The sequence below is a fragment of the Sphaerodactylus townsendi genome, linkage group LG10 (genome assembly GCF_021028975.2).
Source record: "Sphaerodactylus townsendi isolate TG3544 linkage group LG10, MPM_Stown_v2.3, whole genome shotgun sequence".
NCBI classification, from domain to species: Eukaryota; Metazoa; Chordata; class Lepidosauria; order Squamata; family Sphaerodactylidae; genus Sphaerodactylus; species Sphaerodactylus townsendi.
In genome coordinates, this window is record NC_059434.1 from 40,434,104 (window position 1) to 40,451,996 (window position 17,893).

Here is a 17,893-nt window from a genome sequence, read left to right on the forward strand (position 1 = left end):
ACACTGTCCCTTGGGGTGCTGTTCGCACAGGAGGCCGTCCTGGCTGGCCCCGAGCGGCATCTTCCTGCTGGCGTGGTGCAAACAGCACCAGCAGGAAGACGCCGCTTTTCCCATCCTTTCCACTGACCTTCCCGTCCAATGCTGCTCTGGAGGACTGGAGGGACATACCCACGCTGCCCTCTGACCCCTGGAGATCCGAGGGCAGCGTGGGCATGTCCCTCCAGCCCTCCAGAGCAGCATTGGATGGAAAGGTCAGTGGAGGGGCCGAACTGGTTCGGCAGATCTTTGGGGATGCTCGCATGTTACCATGCGAGCAGTCCCCAAGCCTCCACCTGCATAATTTATGCCAGTGGAGGTGCGTTTCCGCCACTGTGCAGAAACACCCAAAGGCACCCTCCCTCCCACCAAGAAGGTGACCTTTGGCCCTCTGTGTATTTATGTGAGAATGTCTCAGTGCGTCCTCCTTGGTTTTGAGTGCAATAATAGCAAGAGTCCCATTCTTCACTTCAAAGGGCTCCCTGCACTCCTGTACTACACCAAACTGCTGCTGGCAGGGAGGTGGCAGCATAAACAGAGTTGGTGGCTGGTGTGGCAGTGGCACCAGACAGATTCCTGGTTTGCAATCAAAAGAGGGAGCTCACCCTCGATCCAAGTGTGGCCAGCTTGTCCCATCCCACCAGCTTGTGCGCCTTTGAGCTATGAAAAGTCCAACCTGGATAGCCAGGAGTCCCTCCCTTCACCTGAATGTTAGTTGCAGTGGTTCTGATTAGTATTTGTGCCTGACCAGAAAACTCTGGGGGTTCACCAAAGTAGTTGCTGGAGGGCACAAGGCATTTTTAGTTTCGCTTCCTATAGGGGCTAGTTCATGCTCATGTGGTTCATTTAGTAACAGGATTAAGCATGTCACAAATACCAGCCTTTGATCAATGACTGTTTGTGAACAGACCCCTTTAATGAGTCTTAAAAGGTCTATGAATTTGGGCAACAAGTTGATAAGGTCCTATTTCCATAGCAGGAAACGCAGAACTTCTAAAGTTAGGAGGGCACTACAAATGTGATCACTGTGTGGCATGCCAATAATGTACACAATACTGTGCGTCTATGACATCTTGTGATTTGGCTGTTATGCCTCTATTGATGCACAACAAGTTCGAATTAGCCTTTTTTTTTTCCAGTGCCGTTTCCTGTAACTAATACTCAACAAGCTCCCCATGTTGTCATAATAGACCTGTGAATTGGGCAATGAAGGAAGAAAGGAAATTGTTATACAAACTTTGAAACCCTCCAGATTTTTAGAAAAATATGACAACTTAACAGGGGAATAATGTGCTCCCCCCCCCCAAAAAAAAACCAGAGGTGTATTATGAGTGCTTATGCAGACAATGCTTCTCCACTAGTCCATCAGCATCCACCCTCCTTGCCATGTGTGGAAGATGTCAGAAGAGGGGAAACCACCACTTGATCCAAATAGGTAGAGTGGGCTATAGGCAAGCAAGGGAAGGGAGGCATTAGAGTTGCTGCAGCCCCATCATTGCTCTCAAGAGGGGAGGAGGACAAATGGGTGTGCAGAGCATGGGGGGGGATGAAAAAATAGTGGCAGCACTGCAGAAAGGGAGGCAGACAAAGCAGGATCCCCTAATGCCCCTCTATATCAATCATTAATTCAGGTGGAGGAAGAGGTGGTAAGGCAGGAGTGCAGGCTGGCCAGTGTGCAAACAAATGGTGTGATGGGATGGGCAGGTCAGCTAGAGTATAGACAAATGGTTGGGAACACAGCAGAACCCTGAGCAAGATTGCTCTGGTGGAGTGCAAGGGAGGCAACAGAAATAATGGAATAAAGGGGAGGGTGAGTGAAAGAAAGTAGTAGGATGATGGGACCCTTTCCCCCATGAATCTCATGGGTCCTCACTTGTACACTAACACCACTAGGTTTCAATCTTTGACTTGTATACTCTGGCCTAGTTCTTTTAAAGTGGTAAACTCTATATTCATCTCCTCTGAAGATGCCAGCCACAGATGCAGGTGAAACGTCAGGAAAAAAATGCTGCTAGAACACGGCCACACAGCCCAGAAACCACAAACACCCTAGTGATTCCACTCGTGAAAGCCTTCAACAATACATCTATCTAGATGGTTTGTGGATCACTGTGCAAATGATTTCTTAAAGCTCTTCCTACTGAACAGAAGGAAACTACCCAGATCCAACTTTAATTGAACTTCAAAGAGGTATTTATATGTGGCAAGTGGATGTGTATTTGAATGCACAGCCAAACAAAACAGTATAGTGCAAACTAGGAGTATGCATAAAAAAAAAATGCTGTTCTTCAGATTTAGGTATATTGAAGCCGAAAACAGAAGTATTCCTGATATCTGTAAAAGTTCTTAACCCCTATATAGAAAATATATAGAAAATGAATGTCCATTATCGTCTTAGCTGAGATGTTTGGGGTGCCCGTTTCAAGAATTCCAATATCTTTTTTATCGAGTAACAATATGAAGTTTACAACTTACCCACTGGTCTGACAAGCACATGATCTTCCTATAGGGTTAGTCACCACACTGAATTTTTGACAACACAAATTCCAACTCTCTGTCAGGTTCCTTAATGTACAGGAGACTTACCTGCCAACAGAAGTGCTTGTAAGAGACCCTGATTTGACAGCATGTGCATCCCATGAAATATATTAATTAACTTTCACTATGTAGCTTACTCAGTCCCACACATTTCAAAATATAGTAAAATGGTCATGCTTTAAAAAAAATAACCGGAAGCTATTTATTTGCATTTCAACATTTGCAACGTAACAAAAAAAATGCGCAGGGCTCACTGCTACTAACCCTGTCTATCCATCACAGTTTGGATATAATGTGAAAATATTATAACCATATAAAAGAGAGACCATGCCATCTATACATAAATGTGACAGTCAAGCGTCCTTTATATTGCAAATTAATCACTCGTTTTACATTGTAAATACCTTATTTATTGAATAATGGTACAGTATGTTTCTTGAACCAATGACTCCACATTGAATTTCTTGCACCATAAACTTCTTTAATAATATGGCTTGCTTTAATAATGTAACTAGATTAAATTCTGCTTAAGTGGTTCTTCAACCGTAGTAGAACATCTTAGTACATGAAGCCACCATAAACTAAATCAGACTGTTTGTTCACCTAGCCTAGTGCTAGCTACTCTGGCTAGCAATGTCCCACCAGGATCATATCAAGAAGTCTTGCCCAACCCAGCTACCTAAGATCCTTTTAAATGAAAATGTGCAGGATCAAAGCTAAGATCTTCTGCATGCAAAACAGGAGCTCCACTGCTGAACTGTGGTCCCTTGCTATGGTGCAAGGTTTGGGATAGTTGAAGCAGTTAGCAGTTTTCAACTCTCTTATAGCAAGCATACACCAAGAAAAACCAAAAGCAACTGTTTACAGTTCTACACCATCACACCTACATGAAAATAAGATAAAATAAATACACATACTACAAATCCACTCTGAGTCTCAGCAGTATAATGTCAGCACTATACTTGCCACAGACATCTACTGCATAGCCAAACTGGATACATTACTCCATACCACCGTATTTTCTAGCTTAGAATCAAAAGGGAAAATTTATAGAGTCGAGTCAATGACTTACAAAGTTCAGACTTACATTCTTGCCACTTAAATGGGTAATTTTTCATCTTTGCTTAAGTCTAATAATTTCAGCGTCATAGTAAAAGTGCTACTACAATATAAATTTCCTACTTTTAAGCTACTTTGTGTAGAGATGTACATGCATGTGTTTATAGGGTGGTGACCAAAGCTAATGCTAATGAGAGTTGAAGGACTTTATGATTTAAAAATGACTTGTTATAATAAAATATTTTTTTAAAAAGAAAATCCTGAAATTCAGCTTAGTTTTGATCATCTCTTTGTACACAAAAAGTTAATTTAGGATTTGCAATCTGACCCAAAGTTTTGCAGTTGTACCAACTAACAAGTAAAATAATGTGACTGGTGCCTCCCATTACCACTCTAATAAAATACTCTAGTGTTCTCACAGGAAGAACATCATTGAAGAGACATGAAGCACTATCTCTGCTGATTTGCCACCGATGGCAATCCTACTCATTTTCATGGAGCAGTGTTTATGGGCACAGACACTAAACTCCCCCCATGTGTTCATTTTAGCCCGTGAAGCTTGGAAGTTCTGCAAATGTTTGAACATACTGGGAGCTGGACTTCTCAGTCCATATGGGGTACCTTGAATATTGAGTCCACTTTTAAAGCTGCAAGATATCAGAGAGTTTTCAAATGAACATCTTGCTCTTCATGCAAATGACACTGAGATCTTCCCATGCAAATTCATGTCTACTCAACTGTACACATCACAGACAAACAGGACCACAGCGCACAGCGCACAGCGCACACTTCATAATAACAATTGCTCAACATGATCCTTCTTTAATCATCTTAAAATTTTAATCTGGTTACGAAATTGTTTGGGAATATTGTTGGATGGAACAAAGGAAACATTGCACTATTTCTTGTTAATTATATAAGATTAATAAAAAGATATTTTATATGTGAAGAAATGAAACCAGGTACACATGATTCTTATTTTACACAAGACATAAAACAAATTTACATTGTAGTAAAGCATTACTTACAACACCACATTCTTATTGTATACTTTTCAGTGCCATTATTTTGTGAAACAAATGTTCACTTGCCTTGCTAAATATGGGTAGCCAGGTCTGCAAGTGACTGCTAATTATAATTAGTTTTTTATGTGCTTACAATCTACACGTTCAGGATTTGCAAATGAAATAAACATAAACTTGTTTGAATTAGCTGGATGAAACATTCAGTCAGGTATTTTTCCCCTCGTGGAATATGTAGGATAGTAGATGATAACTTGAAAGCACCTAGTAATATGTTTTTACGTAAAACAAATGACTGAGTTTTTTAAAAAATATATTCAAAAATGAAGATATTGCAAGCTACTCAAAATCTAAAATATAGGGACTTTGCACAGTACATTATACTTAGTCAACACATAATAGATTAAAAGCTATAAATTCAGAGCTTCTGCTTAAAAATTCAGAGTTTCTGACATCATCTTCCACCATTCCATTAATTCTTCCTTTTCTTCTTCTTTTCTTTCCTGCAAGGATTCCAGGTCAAAGTCAACCTAGGCAAAAGAAGTAATAAGAAAAAGTGGTATAAAATATTTTAAATCAATAAAGAAATAATAAAGATTTCTGTAAACTTACACACACCACATTATGGGTTCAAATGGATTCTTAAAACTCTTTAGGACAAAAATGACTAATGCAGTGGACAGAATTCCAAGTCACATCCCATGCTACAGACTTCTCTGTGACTCACATGCCAGGCTACTCTATTCAGATGGCCTCACCTTTTGACCTCACAGTATATATACTCCATTCCTACCACAGATGGAGGCGAAACATCAGGAGAGAATGCTGCTAGAACACGGCCATACAGCCCAGAAACCACACAGCACCCCAGTGATTCCGGCCGTGAAAGCCTTCGACAATACACAGAATCCAAGTCTTTATTAAGTAAGATCTGAGGGATGTATTCCTATATTATGTTAAAAGTTTCCCTATATGATTTGTTGATCAAATATCACCGGATTTTAGTAGCAAATACAAATGAAATTATCTTCAGCTGTATGGTTAGCCACACAGTAAAAGATTAATCCACTGAAAATATCTTTAATTAGATTTTCTTCCCATAATCTCAAGTGGTTGAGATAGCTTACCTCATGTGAAGTACAGAAAATGCAGCAGAGCTAGATTTAAGTTCAGTAGCACTATAGAGACCAACAAGATTTTAAGGTATAAGCTTTTGAGAGTCACAGCTGCTTTTTTCCGATACCAAGGGGTTTTGATTTTCAAAAGCTTGTATCCTGAAAATCTGTTGGTCTCTAAGGTGTTACTGGATTCAAGTCTAGCTCTTCTATGACAGACCAGCATGGCTACCTTCTGAAACTATAGAATGCAGCACAATAATCAGCAGCTGCTCTCACAAAGCTGGATACTGTCGCATCCCTCCCGAAGCCCCATAATCTGTTTCAAATTTCAGGTCCTGTTGTGCTTCTGAAAGTGTTGTTAAGAGCGAAGCAGAGCCAAACACTTTTTGGAGATGTCAGGAGTACATGCTGCTGAAGCAGCAATGTAAACGCCAAATGGAGGCTCTACTGTTATCCCAATTTTGGCAGGAAAGAGAAGGGGTGGCTGCCTCAGGGATAACTGTCCTTGATAGAGGCGCTAGTGGTTCCTGTTCTTTGAGACTAGATGGTAGTTTGGCAGGGCCACATATGGATTACCTAGAACTGCTCTAGGAAGACCGCATTTAGGAGTTTAGCCATTTCTTGGGCTGTGGCGACACAGTTATACTGAAGGCAATGACTACTTAACACAAGAGACCATGTGAATTACTAATAGCAGAAGCCTTTGTCTCAACCCTAGGGTTGACAACAAGCCTGGAGAAAAATGTCCTGCCCCTTTAACAGAGACTTAATATTTGATAACACACACCTGAAGCCTCTCATGGAATGGAAGTGTATTATATCGCATCCCATTAAGCCTTTATCAAAGGGACAGAACAGATTTTTGCCAGACATCTGGCAACCCTATTTGACCCCAATCTTGAGTGCATAGAATCATGCTAAAGGGACAATATACTAGAATCTAATCACATAATGGTTGTTTCATGTATTTATTTAATATATATAATGCTTTGCCTAAGCCATAACTGAAACAACAGAAAATTTGTCATGCTATCAGGAATTCAAACTTCTTAACTGGCTGGATGTTGGCTATCACTAAAGTACATAATCTGGTTCTCATTTAATGCTTAAAAACATTATGGTTTGCACTTTGTAGATGTGATCCATAGATTTTGTCTCTAAAATAGAAATATTAAAAACAGAAGTCTTGAATACTGAATTGCGCACAGAGGTAGGGAAGTTTTCTAGGTATCATATTACTGGTATACTATATTTAACCACTAATAGAAAAATATGGATGTTCACTGTCAAACAATGCAAATCAATCAACACTTACTCTAATGGCAGGACTAAAAGGAACGGCCACTTTTTTAGTTATTGCTAGATAGCCTGGTGCTGAAACTGTCACTTTATAATTTCCAGGTGCAAGCAATCTCCAGTAATCGCCATCCTTAGCTGAGGAAGAAATGCAACATATGATCATCCCCCCAGAACATTTTTAAACATAATAATCATGTGGTACAAATAAGGCAGAACTACATCAGTTATCTTTCTCATGCACTCTGATAATTTAACAATGTATCCTATGCTATTTGGACTGTCATTTTAACAGCATTCAGGTTTCAAAATGAACTTTAGTTCTCAGTTCTATATAAGCTAAAGTCATTTACAGTGGAACTTTTTTGCTATGAATGGGAAGTACTGAAATTAATAGTGGCTGCTTTGTAATAGCCAAGGACACTCTAAATCCTCCATATGGGATGTCCCAGAAGTTCAGGAAGCTCTACCTTCAGATCTAGTGTAGTAAACTCATCTAAAATGACATTTTAAAACTGACGGGGCATCCTACTTTTAAAATTTAACACAGCTAAGAACTTCTAATAAACACTATGGACACACTGATTGCTAAATCATAAAATAATGATCACTGTGGTGATAAACAACAGAGGCATCAATAAATGTGAGTAGTCTTGGGGTTCATAAAAGAATGACATAGCAGTGTCTCCAACGTACTCCATACCCAGAAAGACTTTGTATACAAAATCAGCAAGTGACACACTGAATTTTCCTAGCATCAACAACCTAATTCACACAAGAGGTTTTTATGTGCAACAGAACATTCCCATGTGCACAACAGAGTTATTTGTTGAGGCTTCAGTAGATAAACTAATATTTTTCATGTTCATAAGAATGTGACTTCATTAAGTTCCACTTCCACCTACACCAGTTCATGAACAACCAGTGAAGAACCTGTCCGACTGGGTAGAAATCAAACCAACCTTCTTCTATTTGATAAATAATGACTTCTTATCTGAAAATATATCATATTACCTGATGTAATGTCATGGTTTATTCCTTCCACAGAAATGGTAGAATTAGCAATGGGATTGCCCTGAAGATCTCTAACAAAACCCTTTATCCCTCGATGTATCTGAAAAATAATTATTATTTATAATTCAATTTTGATTTTGGCTTTATTGGCTCAAAAATATCTAGTATCCTTTAAGATAGGCCAGCATTATCCTCATATAAAGTAAGCAGAGAAACACGGGCCTGAGTAAAGCCATCTGATTCAACTATTTGATGAGATTTGAACCAGCAACTTCCTAGCTTGAGAGCCTATTAAATGACTGTTTAACCAGCACCAAAAGACAAATGAAAAATGTGTTCCAGATGGGTTCTAAAGAAAAACACAACCATATCATTGATTATTATTATCTACTGTACAGTGATGATAATTTGCTGGCAATATTTTTTCATCACGGTAGATTATTTTTGTTTACAGACCTCCAAGGAAGACTGCAAAGGAAAGCAATGCCAAACCACCTCTGCCTTGAAAGCTGGGGTTGCCATAAATTGGTTGTGACTTCATAGCACTTTACACACACACAAGCTATCAAGATGGTTTTTAATGACACAACCTTATAAGACAGTGGTCTGATTTCTTATGGAGTTTGTTGAATACAGCAAGTCAGTCCACCTCTCTTATCAGTGTAGATGGCAGATCCATGCATTCTTTTGCAAGTGTGGACCTGCTATCACTGAAATGGATTAATGCATGCAATAATTTATGAGAGGAAGATGTGGATTTTCCTTGTCATATTCTTTCAGGCACACTTTCATTCAAATGTATTCCCCCTGTGGTTAAATACATAACCATGCTTCGAAGAACCTGTCTTTGAAAGTAGATCAATGTGTGATAAAATGCAAATCTGAACTCAAGAAATGTATCTGAACAGAGGAATGCTAAAGGACAGGAAAATCCAGTTGCTTGGTTCCCCCATATGATAGCGCATTCTCTCATTAAATAGCAGACCCTTGATACCAACTGAAAACAATCCTTCCATTTTACCTGCTCAATGTAATTGATAAGTGCGTTCTTATTGTTCTCCCAATAGCTCTTGAGAGTTTCTTCAGGAGGAAACTTTTCACAGCTGAGTTCCACAGTGATTTCGAAACAATTGCTGCTAAGGTAGTTGAAGTCCTGCATCCCTGCAACATTAAGAAATTTAGGCATTAAATTCTATGAATGCTTCCATGAAACACTACAGTTGTATTTAACTGCAGGTATGTCAACATTGTGTACTATCAATAGCCTTTTTGTCTAAATAGAAGTACCTAGCTGAACTGGGGTTTGCTTACTTCATATAAACTGGAACTCCAAGTCCTGGTAGAATCCCAGTTTAAAATCCCACCTCCTGGTAGGAGCAAGGATGGGCAGGACAAACTAGGGATGCCACAAATATCTCAGTGAACCTGTTATGCAGACAAACCTTGCTCAACATTCAGGGCCAGACCATCAGCCAATCAGGGATACTTCTGGATTGCATCGAGCAACTCAGACAGCTGCAGAACATTACATTGCAGCTCCCTGTTGGCTAAAAGTTGACTCATAGCTGATTGAGGATCAGCTGTACGTTGGGTTTTGACCTGCCACATAATAAAGTAGCTATATGGTGAAGCCGCAAAAGGAAGAGAAAAGGGCTTGTTACTCTTCCACCTCCCCACCCCCCACCACCCCTTCCAATCTGGATGAGGATAAAGGTAATGCTACTTGCAAAAGGCAGAGAAGAGCTTGTTTCTTTGCCCTCTTCTCCATATTGGGTGGGGATAAAAGCAATTATTTTAATAGCTGCATTGCAAAAGAGAGCATAGAAAGAGCTTATTTCTCCCACACCTCCCCAATCTGGACGGGGACAGATACAATGGTTTCAATCCCCACTTTGCCCAAGGGAGAGGATAAGGTGCTGTTTTCTCTCCTGTTCTCTGCAGCCCAAGCAGAATAGAAAGAAAACCAGCTGGGCTTCACACACACACACAATTTTGCTGCATCTCAGCAAGTCTCTGGAAGTCAGCAATTTTTTTTCCCAGATGAGAGAACAGAAGAAACCAACTTTCCGATGGTCAATGTGATTCATCCTGATCCCCCTCTCCTCAGAATATTTTTAGGTACAGGATAAAATTTCTCCAGCAGGAGATTAGAAGCCAATTCCCATCTGATTTCTCATCAGCTAGGACTCCTGGTGGCTGCAGAAGTCTTTCTACAACTGTTCCTCCAAACAGAAAAACACACTGGGAACAGCTGAACAGCCAGTCAATTAACCGGCTGTCTGATCCCTGCCACTGAATAGGAAATGAGCCAAGCTGGAAGATGTTTGAGCATCCCTATAAAATTTTCAATTTCCCAAAACAGCTGCATCCAGATGTTAGGGCTTGCTGAAGTTATCAAATGTTCAATGAAGCTCCATGTGCAACAGTTGGATGAAGGCAGGAGAAGCAAAGGGTGCAGATAAGCACAGCGAAGCAACTAAGGAACAATCAGCTACAGTTAACTGAAATAAGCAGATGTATGTTATAGGAGAACACACAGCAGTACTGTCTTTCTACAACTGTAGATACTGACATGGCCAGTTGAATAAAATGAATTTCTTGGCAGTCACAGCTTGGTATAATGACTGTACCAAATCTGATATTACATCTGGACTGTAGATTTTGATGGGATATAGCTGGCTTCAGAATCCCTGCTCTCAGAAGTCGAAAAGAGTTTCCAGGTACAGTTCAATACTTTCCAGATGAACAAGGAAGCATGTTATTACATGTGCAATAAAACATGCATATAAAATTAAATAGCAAACCCAGTGCATCTTCAAGAAATAATTTGAAACAGACAGTCCTTTCTAATTGTATTATGAAACCCCCATCCCCACCCGCTGCAACTTATATGGTACCAGTGGTGAACAGAAGATGGGAAAATGATGGAGGCAATATAACAGTGAAATGTGTTTGACAGTACAATTATTAGTCACGCGTGTTTAAGATGTTGTGAACCAATCAAAAGCATATGCTCTCCAATAAAAAGGGGGTGGTGAATGAATGGAAGCAGGTTTCTGTGAGTGCATCCCCTTCTGAATCCAGAATGAATGCCCAAATTCAGGTTGTGTAGTTCCTGAACTGGAGAAGAATATTGCAAAGCACCACACAGGATACCCATTTGGTGAGGTAGATGCAGGCTTTCTAATACATCTGATATGGAGAAAGGGGAGGAAAGAAGATGGTGCCACATATTTAAATGGATTTGCTGATGCTGTCAAAGTGGGACACACATTTCGACCATAATATTTTTTTTAGAAAATAAGGCATGTGTTATATGTTTTACCTTCGAAATGTGGGTTACTGCTGCTGAAATAAAATGGTCATCTTGAGATTTTCATGAAACCAAATGGTTTCTGCACATTACAGTGCACACATGAGTAGACTACTTACACTCGCACATTACAGTGCACACATTACAGTGTCTGCACACTACAGTGCACACATGAGTAGACTACTTACACTTGCAATAATGTATGGAACCAGAAACCATTTTTAATCATTGAAACTGACTGTAAGTTTAAACAATATTTTAACAAGAAAGAAAATCACTCCATGGTAGGGTTGTCACAATCTTCATTGTGAATGAAGAACTGGAGCAGAAAAGGAGCCCCCAAACTGGAAGACGTCCCTTAGGTGATGTTTAGCTTCCAGTTGCTGAAAGGATGTATGTGTGGGGGAGGAGCTGACATGTTGAAATGGAGCCCCTAAATGGGAAGAAATTAATTGGTGTTTTTTAAAAAGCCATGGGTAAAATACAACACCCAGGCTCTTTTGCTCTTTCATGCATTTTGAGGGCTCGTCATGGCTGGTGTTGTGGGCAAGGTCAATCACAAAATATTGAAAAGTTCCACAAAATGTTGGGAGGATTTCAAGCCAAGTGTCTGAAAGGGAACTACACGAAGACACGTCGGTCATTTATGCACTTGTGGGTTGCTTTGCAGCCAGTGTTCATTCCAGTCAGGATTACCAGTAATTCTCTATAACGCACACATTTTAGCCTTTTCAGGACTCACCGTGCCTCAGATCAGACTCTTGTCAGGGTTTCCAAAACCAAGTAAAGTGAAACTCTCTCCTCCCCCACCCCCCCACCCCCCACACACATACACACTGAAAAGCAAAAGGTATTAGTATGCCTTTCACTTTCCCTGGGTTTTCTTGCTCCTTCAAGCTTCACCCGCCCACCCAACAGCAGTTCCTCTGGCAGGAATAGCACAAGAAAGTGGGGGTGGGGGTGGCAAAAGGGTCAATCCATGCAGTTGGGTACACTTCACAGCAGGAGAGTTCCCTGTAAATGGCAAACTGCAGGAAAACACATTGCTAAGCACACAGCATGCAGGAAGTGCACAAAAGTTCATAGACAGTGTCTCCTTGGCTCTTCTGAAGTACCTCCTGCTCCAACAAGGCAGAGAAAGCTTGGATGACCTGTTTGCTTTGGGACAAGGTGCTATTTATTATCACTTTCCCAAGAAAGGGTAGTGTTTGCTAGGAAAAGCTACTGAGCCTAGAGATGCAGGAAAATCTGGGTCTATGCCAAACCAAAGGTACACAAACGTGTGATATTCCTCCATGGAATGAGGGAATCAATCTACCAGCCAATTGATTGGAGGGGAACAACCTGATTTTTTTTTCATTTCATTCTGTTCAACACCCTTGAGTCATCCCCAGAATTTAAAAGCATAGACGCATTTTAAAACATCTGATAAATTTGTAGTGATACATTTTGTGTTTTGGACTAAAACATTAATACAGTGTGATACTGGCTTCATATGAATATGCCCCATTTTAAAGGTAACAGTATTTCCCAATCCCAACTAACCTTAAGTGAGTCACAACATTTATAATTCCTATGAATAGTGTACAATTCTAATTTTCATGCTAAAACTTATGCCATTAGTCAGTGCCCAATACTGAGCAATGAATTAAAAAGTTAAAGCTGCAACAAATCCAGATTAAAATGCCAGTTCATGTAAAATAAAGGCCACTGATACTTAAAACACAGTTTAATTGCAGAACAAGATAATCTTTTAGCAAGATGCTATTTCGGTACCGATAACAGAATCAGATTAGAGCTTCTTAAACTTGCACTTTTCAGGGCTACTTGGGAATAGAAGTTATCTGGAAAGATTAAAGACAAAGAAAGCAATCAAGGGCCTGGCTGCATAACTCTTCTGTCTGCAACCATGGCACATCGGGAGAAGTGGCTTCAGCTCCCCCCCCCCCCCGCCCCCTGTTCTGCCCCTGTAGAGTTACTACTGGTTTTGTTTCAAAAACTGCATGTAGTCACATAAATATGTAGTACAATACTCAAACAGCTTTATCCATCTCGCTCTTCCTGAACTTCAGTTTTCCCCCTGGTGGGCCCATATTGAAACCAATATATTTTCCCTGGGTTTTACTTGGAACCAGCTTCATATGCTCTCCACTAATGAGATCCTCCACCAGATAAAGGAGCGATTATTTGATCAGGAATATCAATTTTCAATTGGTAAAGCAAGGAGTTTGTGTTCCCCCCTCCAGCTTGATATCATACCCGGGAAACGTTGAACAGCCGATTATTTAAATATTTTTTCTGACCCCAAGCTGAGATGGGTGGTCACCAGGGTTAGAACCAATATGTTTCCTCTCACATTACCTCTAGGGAGGTTTCTGAAACCCACACATCAGAAACGCACTTACACTTACTGCCTAACTCTTGAAGAGTTGCTTGAAGTTGAGTTGTTTGTTTGCCCGCAACTTTTTTTATGGTCCCTACCTCAGAAGCCGTTACTCTCTTAAATTTAAACTGAACTATCTCCTGAACAACCAGGATCCCAAGTTATTAGAAATGGTGGCTAATTTTCTGATTAATACTTTGAATTAATTCTTTGGGTTCTTTTTTGTTTGTTTGTTTGTTTGTTTGTTTGTTTATACTACCCTTACGAATCTTGGATATTTGTTTGTTTCCATACTGGACTGTAATCTTACCAACTACTTTAGTACACATTCCAAATATATACTATGTAGACAGGCAATGGCGTGACTGAGAGAGACAGTAAAGCTTTCACTTATGTCATCCAATTCTTCCCTACACAGATGACACCTCACATTGCGTTTAGAAGGTGGGCCTTTCAGAAGACCCATTACTCTCCAGTCAAAACGGGATGTTGCAACACTTGCATGCTATTTGTGTCATATTATACAATATTAGGATACAAACCTCCTGGAACGCTGTACCAAGCTCCACCATTAGTTGTTCCATCTGTGAAACTGCTGTCATCATCGTTCTTGCGACAAGGTGGCCTGTTTGGATCAGACATGGCTGGATTGAAGGACGAGTAGCTTCGAGCTAAGCTTTGGAAAATTGCATCATCTGGGCTGGAGCTGTATTCATGAGCACTTCCTAGGAAAACACCACCAGAAATATGTGCATGAGCTGTGAAGACAACTCAGAAAATGTCAGGCAATGTCTGCTGCTGTTTCCAGAGTAGTTTCACATGAACAAGGCCATGGGCATTAGATTTAGGCAAACATGTTTCAGCTGTTTCTGAAAAAAATCTTCAGTATTATGAAACAAATCACTGTAAAATACTGAAGACTTTCTGCTGTGGATCTTTATAAAATAGAATACATGGTATATAAGTCTTTCATTGACCAATCTTAATGATCACATTCTATATTAACACTTTGAGTTATCCCTTTACAATCTTAATATGTAATGTGTGAATGAAACAAACACTGCCTACAGAAATATACTCATATACCCACTACTGGCTGCAACTCCAAGTTGAGCACCTAGGATTTATTATGTAACGTATAGAAACACCTTTATAGGAAGTTTAAAAGACTAACACAAGAATCAGCCAATAAGGGAAAGGCAAATCAAACCTGATTTCATTTGATTTGATTTGAAGGTAGAAACATAATCAGGATGTAGTCAGTTTGACATGTGTATTGTAATATGTATTGTCGAAGGCTATCACGGCCGGAATCACTTGGGTGCTGTGTGGTTTCCGGGCTGTATGGCCGTGTTCTAGCAGCATTCTCTCCTGACGTTTCGCCTGCATCTGTGGCTGGCATCTTCAGAGGATCCCCTGAAGATGCCAGCCACAGATGCAGGAGAAACGTCAGGAGAGAATGCTGCTAGAACACGGCCATACAGCCCGGAAACCACACAGCACCCAAATGTATTGTAATACTTCAAGACTATAGTTCTTCACATCATGAGACTACTCCAGTCCCATTTACTTCAAAGGGATATAAAGCAGAATTGTTTGTAGAATTGTACCCCAATTACTCCACTTATGGCCAAATTCAGAGGGGAAGGCCAAATCGCCATTGTGAGGTGGTGTGGGCCAATGCCGGTGAATTGGCCCTCCCCAGTTCACTTATCTCAGCGGAGGAACAAATCTGCCAGGGAGCAGCACCATGGCCCTCCAAGATGCCTGGCTGCATCAGTGTATCCACTGGCCCTGCTGCCGAAGCAGGGGTGTTCTGGAGGCATGGCTGGGGGTGGAGCAGTCGTTAGTTGGCTTCCATCCTGGCTTTGCCGCTGGATATTTGGTGGCCTGTGGTTTGGACCTGAGATTTGGACCGATGCCACTCATATGACCACTGAGCACAATGGAGAAGTTGGGGGGGGGGGGGCATTTTTTGGTTTGTTTTTCTACCTCCCTGGCTGCTGAAAATCCCTCTGGAGGCAGCAGGGTAGCACCACAGCAGCAATGTTTCTGGTCGCCCCAGGGCTCTTGATTAGGCTATTAATATTTCCATCACATTCCAATGTGGCATATCCTGCACTGTTTGACAGCAAAAAGATAATGACAGTCCAGCAAAGAATGGGTGATTACTGACCCACGGAGCGACATCACATCATGATATTTACTAGGCAGACTGTTTTATGGGATGGTTTGCCACTGTCTTTCGTAGCGATCGACACTTTATACCCAGCAAGCTGGGTATTCATTTTACTGATGTCAGAAAGATGGAAGGCTGAGTCAGCTTTGCCCTGGGTCCCTGAAACTGTCTTCTGTTGGGACTGAACTGAAGTTGTGAGAAGAGCTTTAACTGCAGTACTGCAGCTTACCACTTTGTACCACAGGGCTCCTGTTTGATGGCATAGTATTCATTTATTTATATGAAAATGCGTATTCTGCCTTCCCAGATGCTCAAGGGGGTTTACCTTTAAGCTCATGAAAAATAAAATCATAAAAAGCTGAACAGTTACAGCCAGACAAAAGTACAGTCTGCTTCTCTGATTCCACAGGTTGCTAAACAACCTTGCTGCTCAAAAAAGAAAAACTTTTCTGGAAAAACAAGTGGTTTACCCTGCTTCTGAAAAGCTAGAAAAAAAGATGCCTGGCAAACCTCCAGTGGAAGCCTGTAAAGAACAGGTGCTGAAGTTGGAAATGTTCCTAGTCTAGCCGAGGAGGTTTGCATTGTCAGTCACAGACAGGAGAAAGTGTTCGGTCTTGTGGAGGTGCACAGCTATTTGCAGAGAGAGGCAGTCTGTCAAGTACCTGGGGTCCAAGATCAGGGAGGGCTTACAGATACAAACCAAAATTTCAAACTGAGCCTGGAAACAAACAGGAAGCTAGTGAAGTAATTTCTAAAGCAACATGATGTGCATAAAGCAACATGTACCAGTTAATAAATGGACTATAGAATATTGCACTAACTGAATTTTCAAGTTATTTAATAGGGATATTTACAGTAGACCAACCTTACAATTACAGATGTTAGTGTAGAAAGCGCAAGTGTTCCTAATCAGATTTGAATGTTAGTAAGCATTCCTTGTAAAAGCAAGGCTCAGTTTTGGACCAGATTTCAGATTTTCACATGATCTCTTGAAGATCAGTCCTGACCAATCTGTTTAAAACTGTTTTCTCCACCAACCTCTGTCTTAGAAGGAACAAAATACAACGACTTGGTGTACAGGAGGATGGTATCTCAGTGTAAACTCATGGTGCTTTATAGGGGACCTTTTTTAATAATTTGGCTCCATTCAGATGTCAGAAGCAAACCCCAGTTTATACATGACAAACATGAACCACAAAAGTCGATAGTCTCTTGTATTTCAAAAAATTGTCATGATATTCAAATTGTGCAAAATTATATCCTTCTTGCCTCCAAGGAAGAATTCTTATCCACACACTATTCTCACAATTTTTTCAGTTCAATTATCATGGCTATATGATAGCTGTAGTTTATCAAACCAGATAGTCTTCCATCACTACTCTGTGCATAACGAAAGGATGTGTGGCAACATAAGGTTTTTGCAGACTCATTCTCATCATAAACAGACCTTGTGTGGGCATCTCCCCTCCCCACCATCCTTGTAAGGTAGGTCAGCACCTTGGTAAACTACTCACAGAGCAAAGAAGCATACTGAGGTTAGCAGTTTCCAGCAGGCAGACTTTAATAGCAACTCTTTCCTTCCTTTCCTTCTCTCCTGGCCTTCTCCCCTGTGTCCCCTTTATCCTTACCAAAAGGGTTATTTCCAACTTGGGATTCCTTATTTCAGTCACTAGTGGTTGGTGGTCTGACTGTCGAGCAGGGGTCTGGGCCCTCCTCCCTGATAGCAGTCTGTTTTGGGCTGTGCCAACCCCAGCCCACTCTGTGGAAATGGTGAGGCCTGTTGATTGCAGCTGGGTTGGGGCTGTGCCAGCCCCACCCTTCTCAGTGGAACAGCGAGGCCTGCTCCTGCTGCCCAAGTAAATCAGCCAACTCCCTGCAGCTTCTCCTGTCTTCCAGGAGGTTCCACTCCAGGGATGGGGTTGCCGGTTGTGGGGT

The 17,893-nt window shown here is 40.9% G+C and overlaps 1 protein-coding gene across 1 annotated transcript in view; it reads right to left on the minus strand.

Annotated features, from left to right (window-relative positions):
* Positions 1-2,756: 2,756 nt before the first annotated feature.
* CPE (carboxypeptidase E) overlaps positions 2,757-17,893 on the minus strand; it is a 70,109-nt gene continuing 54,972 nt past the window's right edge. The window contains exons 5-9 of the mRNA XM_048509109.1: positions 14,322-14,504; positions 9,105-9,244; positions 8,084-8,183; positions 7,089-7,207; positions 2,757-5,185 (exon numbers count right to left, since the gene is read on the minus strand). Coding sequence (XP_048365066.1) covers positions 5,087-5,185; positions 7,089-7,207; positions 8,084-8,183; positions 9,105-9,244; positions 14,322-14,504 — 641 coding nt within the window. The 3' untranslated portion in view covers positions 2,757-5,086. The remainder of the gene's footprint in view (positions 5,186-7,088; positions 7,208-8,083; positions 8,184-9,104; positions 9,245-14,321; positions 14,505-17,893) is intronic.